General features: G+C 40.1%; 1 protein-coding gene across 1 annotated transcript in view; it reads right to left on the bottom strand.

The window, feature by feature from the left end:
* Positions 1–3,329: 3,329 nt before the first annotated feature.
* Positions 3,330–7,744, bottom strand: part of LOC107104541 (transmembrane protease serine 9-like) — a gene marked incomplete at its 5' end in the record, with an annotated part of 18,389 nt that continues 13,974 nt past the window's right edge. Inside the window, 6 exons of the mRNA XM_015404552.1 lie at positions 3,330–4,169; positions 5,237–5,334; positions 5,454–5,707; positions 6,452–6,623; positions 7,322–7,574; positions 7,669–7,742. Coding sequence (XP_015260038.1) covers positions 3,840–4,169; positions 5,237–5,334; positions 5,454–5,707; positions 6,452–6,623; positions 7,322–7,574; positions 7,669–7,742 — 1,181 coding nt within the window. The remainder of the gene's footprint in view (positions 4,170–5,236; positions 5,335–5,453; positions 5,708–6,451; positions 6,624–7,321; positions 7,575–7,668; positions 7,743–7,744) is intronic.

Below are 7,744 nucleotides of genomic sequence, written 5' to 3'. Positions count from 1 at the left end.
CAGAGAACGAGACCTTGACAGGAAATGACATGGGGTTACCAGAGGTAACGAAGGTCCAAAGCAGGGGGACTAGGAGGCTGGTGATTTCCTAAATATAAAAAAAATCTTTCCAGCTCCTCTTACATTTGTTTTAATCTGTATTATTTCCCTTATTTTTTTCTCCATCTCATGTCAGAAATCTGACTTTTTTATGCTCCAAACAGAGAACTTTGTTCTAAATCTGCAGATTTACTAGTGGTTCCTAGAATTTCTAAATGTAGAATGGGAGGCATTTGTTTAGTTATCAGGCTCCTCTCCTGTGGAACCAACTACCAGTTTTAATCCGCAAGCCAGACACCCTGTCTACTTTTAAGGCAAGGCTTAATTCTTTCCTTTTAGATAAAGCTTATAGTTAGAGTGGCTCAAGTTATCCTGAACTATATCTATAGTTTTGCTGTTATAGGCTTAGACTGCTGGAGGACATAGGGACCCCTTTTCATCATTTTATTTTTTATAGTTCCATCCTACTGTAATTGTTTGTTCAACCTCTAACTTTATGCTCTCTCTGCTTTTTCTTATCATAGCTTTCACTGGTCTGTTCCCATTTAGCTGTGACACCATCCTTGAGAGAAATGATCAGTTGTGCTGCTGCCATCAACACCTTTGTTTATAGATGTTGGAGCTTAGCCTGTTTTTCAGTGTGGTCCTGTTTCTGTGACTTTGACTAACTATATGTGCTCTATTTCATCCTCTACCATTGGAGCTGGCACAGAGTACCTCTACCTGGCTGTGTGTTTTCCGAGCGAGGCTTCCTCTGGAGCTGGATGATAGTCACTTTTTGTATCTCTACCTCTTTCTGTAAGACTATTTCTGTCTCCTTGAACCACAGACGGCTTTGGCAGATTGCCACTTATACTGAGCCTGTTAAAAGCTAGTTTTCATCTCCACTGTCGTTACATCTATGCTTGGTGTGCAAGGGTTGCTGCCAAGTTATTGAGTTGATGCAATCAGCTGGCTTTCCTTTTATAAGAAATTTTTATCCAAGCTGACTGTGTGATCTGGTTGAATTGTCTCTGTAAAGTGCCTCGAGATGACATGTGTTGTAAATTACTATGTAAGTAAAATGCAATGAACTGAATTGAAATGCTTCACTCCTACATTTGATGTAGTTTATTTAACAGGTTCTCTGTAAAAAATACTGCTGTTCTCCCTTGGTTCAAAAAAGGGTAACAATTTCAGTGTTTAGTTTTTTAGATCTTATTTGGACACGCACCATTGGCAGCAATCATTCTTGTTATCTAGCCCCTGTAAGACCAATTAAAACCAGCTTGTTGATACGGGTGGCCTGTTTAGTCCCTTGGCTAAGATCATTTGTTTTGTATGAGGAATGTGTGTGCAGGTAACTGTATATGTGTGTGTGGCTTCTGGGTGTCGGCATGGCTCTATGTCTTAGTTTGGGTGTGGTGTGACATCTGCCTTGGCCAAGGTGTGGGTCTCACTGTGGTCAAGTCCTTATCTGGCTATGGAGGGTCCTGGGTTGGGGGCTGCCCCTGCTTGGCGCATTGCTCCTGGTGGAAGGTGGAGAACAGGTGCCTAATGGGGTCAGTAGGGGAGCTGGCTTCCTGGGAGAACCCAATTTCCCAGTTCTGATCCCCATCTCTGATGCTTCCCCTCAGCTGCTGTATTACACTACCACACACTTAGGATCTTGGGGAGGAGATCATCACCAGGTTGGGACCTTCCATGCTGGTGGTGGCCTATGCCACTTTGAATCAACACCTCAGCCAACATAATTTATAACATTTCCAAGACATACATATATGAAGGGCACCAGGGTGGGTATATTTGGGGCAATGGAGGTGGGTCAGTCTGTCTCTCTGTGCAAGGGTGGGATTGTGTGAATGTGACTGGAAGTTTTTTTCTGTCTACTTGTCAGGTTGGGTGTTTGGCTCCCCCGTAGCACCGACTGAAACTCCTAAACCCCCGCCTAAACCCCCCCAAACACTTTTATGCTCCCCGCCACGGACAAGTTGCAGTGTCTGTTGGCATAGTGAAGGTTCTCTAGGAGCGGGGTTGGGTACTTCCTACTTAACAAGCTTTATGAATTCTTTTACAAACGCATGCTCATGCGTTTCTTTCCAGGTGTTCAGGGATAAAAACTTATATTTAATACCGTACTAAGCTGCAGCTACAGATATATACCATCCTAATTAAGATTGTGTAATCACCATAGGTTCTTACTCAAACACACATGGGAAGGCTATCCGGTGCTCTTGAAGCTTTTTCTTTTTAAGTTTTCTTTGGTTGTAAATTAGCTGTTTTTATTCATTTGCTCTCTTTTCATTAACTCTTTCCTACTTCTATATCTCTGGCTCTCCCTTAAGTTCTTATCCCCTCTTTCTCTCTCACTTCCCTTTCCGTGCCCGTTGTTTATGATTTTACTCCCCAGAGAATGTTCAAAAAAGTTTGATATGCAAATATAACTTTGCTTTCAAGAATACCAATATGACTGTTGCCATAAGCGCTGCTTGAAGGCAAAGTCGCTGGGCTATCAGCTATAGCCTGACGTAGTCCTAGTCTGATACTGCTCCATAGAGCTGTGATTATGGGGCGTGTTTCGAACGAACCAGGAAAAAAAAATGCCTCTGCACTCAATTGGATAGACCTACAACCAATAAGAGCAACGGAGTGCGTGACGTATGTTAAGCGAAGCATTGTTGTTGTCAACAAAAATCAAAGCGTGCAGTTGCACACTTAGAATAAGAAGATTAGCCTTGATCGCGTTTCTCTGTTCCTCTTTTAAAATTTGCTGTCAATATCTTCTAGAACAGACCTAATAGCAGAATCTACACACCTCAACTCTCCAGCGGCAGCCATTGTTGTTGTCACCCAAGCACTCTTTGGTGACGTGATCGATTACGTTACTGTTGATCATCTGTCCATCATCGTATAAAGCCCGCCCTGACAATTTGATTGGATCGCCAGAGGGTGGGCGATCATACTCGCGCTACTATTGAGCAATGCCAGACTGAACTTCCCGACCTCAAACGTTGTGGGCGGGACTAAGTTCGGAATGGCACTCAGGCTATATCAGCTTAGCCTGGGTGCCATTCCGTTGCTCTTATTGGTCCCATAATCACAGCTCTATGGAGCAGTATCAGACTCATATTCTGACTAGAATTGCGTAGGACTACGTCAGGCTAATATCAGCTAGCTGTGGGACATCAATTCCCAGAGCTATATTTGCTTATCTGGACACAATTAAAAAAAGGCATTAATATGCAGAGAGAGTTGAATGGAAGAAAGAATAATTAAATGCTGTACTTTATCATTTTATTAAATGTGTTTATTCAAAGTAATTTTCAATTGGGTGAAAGAAATTAAGCAATCATAATCCATCAGTAAATAGTAACATTATATTTACATTAAAATATCGTAACATTATAACATAATATTATATCTAAACACTCTACCTGGCAGTTTGCTTGATATTCTAATGTAAATCAATGAATCATTTGTTCAAAAGATGAAAAAATGAACAATGTCTCTAATCAGTAACAATAATCAGAAACAGAAAAATCTAACTTTGATACTTATTATAGATATAATTACAAACCCATTTTCTTTATCATCTGTTATCTGTTCATTAACCCTTGCATTTCCAAGATTTTTTTACTGTAAGGTTGATATCGTGTTCAGAATTTATGTTGTTTTCAGGTAAATGGTAACATGGTGTTAACTATGATCCTTTTGATCAACCAAAGGCAGAAACAACCTTTAAATCATATCAGAGTATTATTGACTAAAATAAAAACACCTTCACCATATTTTTATGTGTGTTTGCTATCTTGACAATCAGTCTATTTGAAGGTTTGGAGGCATAAAGCGAAGAGAAGGAGATGGCCTAAAAGGGAAAATGAAGAGTAGGAAACTGAAACCCCACTGGTTGTCATGCTGGAGGGGGTTGTGGTGGAGTTTGTGCTATTGGTGCTGCTGTTATTGGCAGTCACAGCAGGAGACAAGAATTGTCCCAGTGCACGAGTCAGAAAGGACTCAAAGCGGTCCAGTTTTTCAAAGACCATCATAGGCTCGGCTCGTTTACTTCTGTTGGAGGTGCTTGGAGATGTTAGCACAACTACCTGGAACCAAGAGCCATCCTGCTTACACATGAGCGGACCACCAGAGTCAGTCTGAAACAGAGAGAAGATTATTATCTGCTACAGATTCAGACATTAAGACAGACTGAGCAAGGAGGAATGAATCATATAAGAAAATGCAGTAAGTCTAAGTTACCAAGTCTGATGACTAACAGAAAAAAAAACATTAAGTTTTTATTCTCACAATCATAAACTTTAGAAAACTCAACAGTAAAACCTGTACACCAACAAAAAAGGGTTTTGGAATCTAGTTTTCATATTTCAGATTTATCTTGAGCCAGATATGAATTATAATCATCAGATGTCTGGTTTAGATTTCTTTGCATCTCACCCCTTTTTTCTTTTTTATATTCTTGCCTTATAAGTTTGCATCATCATAGTTTCTTTGCTGACTCCTGCATTTAACTCCCTTCATATTCTTTTTTTTTTTTTATTTAAGTTAATATTTTCCTGGATTTATTTCTTTATTTTGTTTATTTTCTACTGTACTAATTAGCCACCCCTCCTTAGTCTCCTTGCTTGCCTTTTGCCATAATCTAATTATCACATCCGCAGCAAGTCAGTCTCCATAGTGTCTTCAGTATTCAAGTCGTGGTTGTCGTTCTCTGCAGGATTCTCCTCTTTCTCTCCCCTTTATTGTTTCTGTGACTCTACTGCATTCCTTGACCTCATTGACCTCCACCCTTTGTCTAATAAAACATTAATTATTTTTTTCTAAGCTTCTGTCAGCTTCAAATTCCGACTTTGCACTTACATACGTTGAAAACATGTCACTTATCTAACTAAAGTGAATATGTGTCTCATGCCTGGACCTAGGCAAGGTTGAGCTAAGGAGGGATTTTCAGAGTGACTAGCCCTATGTAATCAATGATAAGTAAAAAAGAAATTTGAATGTAAAATGAATTACTGCAGTAAATTTAAGTTGAAATTAAGTTTTTAATAATATTTGTGTTCACAAAAATGACCCAATTAAAATAATTCAAATTATGTTCTTTTATTTTTTATTTTATTTTACTGAAGTCATGCTAAGTTTGACTTTAAAACCCTAATTCAGCAATATACATAACCAAACAGTGGGTGAGAAGTATTGGCATGTGTACCTTCTCCATGGTGAATGATTGTGTGCAGATGATGTCAGATGATGATGAATCCCCACAATCAAGTACTGTTGTCTCGAACTGCTGCAGAGCTTGTTCGTCTGATGGTCAGGAAATAAATAAACTTTAATTCCTGGTTCACTGTCCTTAGTTGCAGTGTTCCTGATTGATCATTGTGTAAATATTAACAATACTCTCAGCCTTTGTGTATTAGTCTCACCTCCTCCTCTTTCAGAGCTCCAGCCAGCAGCCCAACAAGCTGACCCTACTGGGAAAGTTCTTCCATTGTCCAAGCAGATGGGCTGGATGTAGTCGTTCAGGGGGGGTGGGGATGACAGCTTTAGCACTGCGATGTTGCTTCCAGTCAGGTTGCTCATAGTGATATTTATCACATTCAGTGACACTTCAAATTCGTTTGATCCGTTGTGCTTCAGACGACCCAACATGACTGTCCACTCAGACGCCTCATTCGAGCTGGTGAATAGAAGAAGGACTAAATCTTACCAGTTTAAACTAGCTATTGAGTTAGACTCTAACTCAATAGCTAGTTTAAACTGGTAAGGCACACAGTGTAATGTTTGGCCACTAGGGGCACTTGACCTGTTAATGCCAATATTTTGCTCTACTAAACGTCTGTCCTGGCCCTTTGTTTTCTGACCCACATGCAGAACACAGCGAGAAGACAGGTAGGGCAGATTTAAGATTGTTCATTTGAGAAAAAAAAAAAAACTAACAAAAAAACAGGTGAAAAGAAGGAACGTGAGGCACACTGCAACAGAGAGCGATAGTTAATGGGAGTATGTGTACAATGAGAACAACAGCACTAAAGGCTGATCCCTCTCACATTCCTCTCTTAAGCCTCCTCAGAAGGTTTAAACTTTTTTCTTATCTTAAGCCATAACCAGTTTTAGAGCAGGCGGAAAAATAGTAGAGCAAAAGCCTTAGCTCCATGACCACGTAAGAGCCTGCAGCCATAAAGCGATACGTTCTTCCAGGTTACATGACCTGGCCAAAGAAGGTCCGTCATCTCCCAACTTACATAGTCGGTATTTCAAAAGGGGAGCCCCGCTTGTAGCATTGATAGTGTCAAGCGCTGTTAATTGGTCTGAGGAATGATTTACAATAACTCATATGCATCACCTCTTTAGGTCACAAAGTCTGTGATGTGCTTAAGTTAATATTACTTATGGAAACCTGTCATCCTCAGCTTCAACTTACTCTGAGAAGCAGTCAGCATTGGTCAGCACAGAGTTCTCAGACACTAGCGTCCCTCCACAGACATGCTGGCCATTTCTCTGCAAGCTCGCCATCCATGGCCACTTGCCAGCTGACGTCACTGAAACACCTCCCAAAATACGAGAACCCAGTGGGGCTTGTCCACAGACTACAGCTGTAAAAAAATTGAAAGGAAGGGGGAAATTTTTGACTAATAATTTACAGAGACACATTTCTATAAAACACATTAACTTTACAATGCAGAGCGATAATTTATGCGTACAAATTTCACGAGTGACCATAAAATACCTCCTTACTTTCTGTTTTCTATGGCTACAGTAGTCTATCAAATAAAGTCTCCTTTATTTGATAGTAAACAGGATATAAAACATTAAGAGATGGAGACGATACACATTTTAAAGCTGGCATTGCTGCAAAAAGGACCCCATATATGGATTGTGTATTCTAACTTTTTACTCAAATCCAAAATTTTAATAATAATAATCTCTTTACTTTTGATATGCTAACCTGGAAGACATTTACACAAAAGCCAACCACCCAATGAATTGGAAATTCTATGTAGACACCAGTAGTTGTAATTATTTATTAGATCCAAATTGGAATCACACCAGTACGGTCTCCTTTAGAAATGGTTTGGAGAGAAGAGAGTGTAAATTTACCTCATTATTTAACCCATCCCCGGGGAGTTATCTGGGGTTAAAGGTCTCACTCAGAGTGGCAATCCGTGGGAGTGGGGCTCCAACTCAGAACTTCAGAGACCTAATTGCAATGCTCTAATACTAGGCCACTACACCCATATGTTGCAAACATAGATTTTTTATTTTTACACAATTTTTGGAAATAGGTACCTACGTTTAGGTTTTGTTGGTGTTGTTGTTGGGGTTGTACAGGAAATGCTGAGGTCAGTGTCAGTCCCTTCAGATGTGAAGGTAATGAAGCCTGGCTGGTTGATGCTGATCAAACTGTTAATCCAGCTCTCATACTGGGACACTCTGGCATAGACTGCTGGGAATTTGGGCTCAGCACAACCAACACCGAAACTCACAACTCCAGCCTGAATCCAGCGATCACCCTGCTTACTAACCAGTGGACCTCCAGAATCTCCCTTTAAGAGAAGAAACAAATTAATCGTTTACAGCAGGTCAGAGGAAGGAATAAGAGCAGAAAATAAAACAATGATAAAAATAGTTAAGACTTACAAAACAGGGTCCCTTAATTCCTTCTTGAAACCCAGCACATATCATGTTGTCTGTAATACTTATATAACCCAGGTCA

The sequence above is a fragment of the Cyprinodon variegatus genome, unplaced genomic scaffold (assembly GCF_000732505.1).
Source record: "Cyprinodon variegatus isolate N-32 unplaced genomic scaffold, C_variegatus-1.0 Scaffold1786, whole genome shotgun sequence".
NCBI lineage: Eukaryota > Metazoa > Chordata > Actinopteri > Cyprinodontiformes > Cyprinodontidae > Cyprinodon > Cyprinodon variegatus.
The sequence above is the reverse complement of the archived record's forward strand: the minus strand, read 5'-3'. Positions and strand labels throughout refer to the sequence as shown.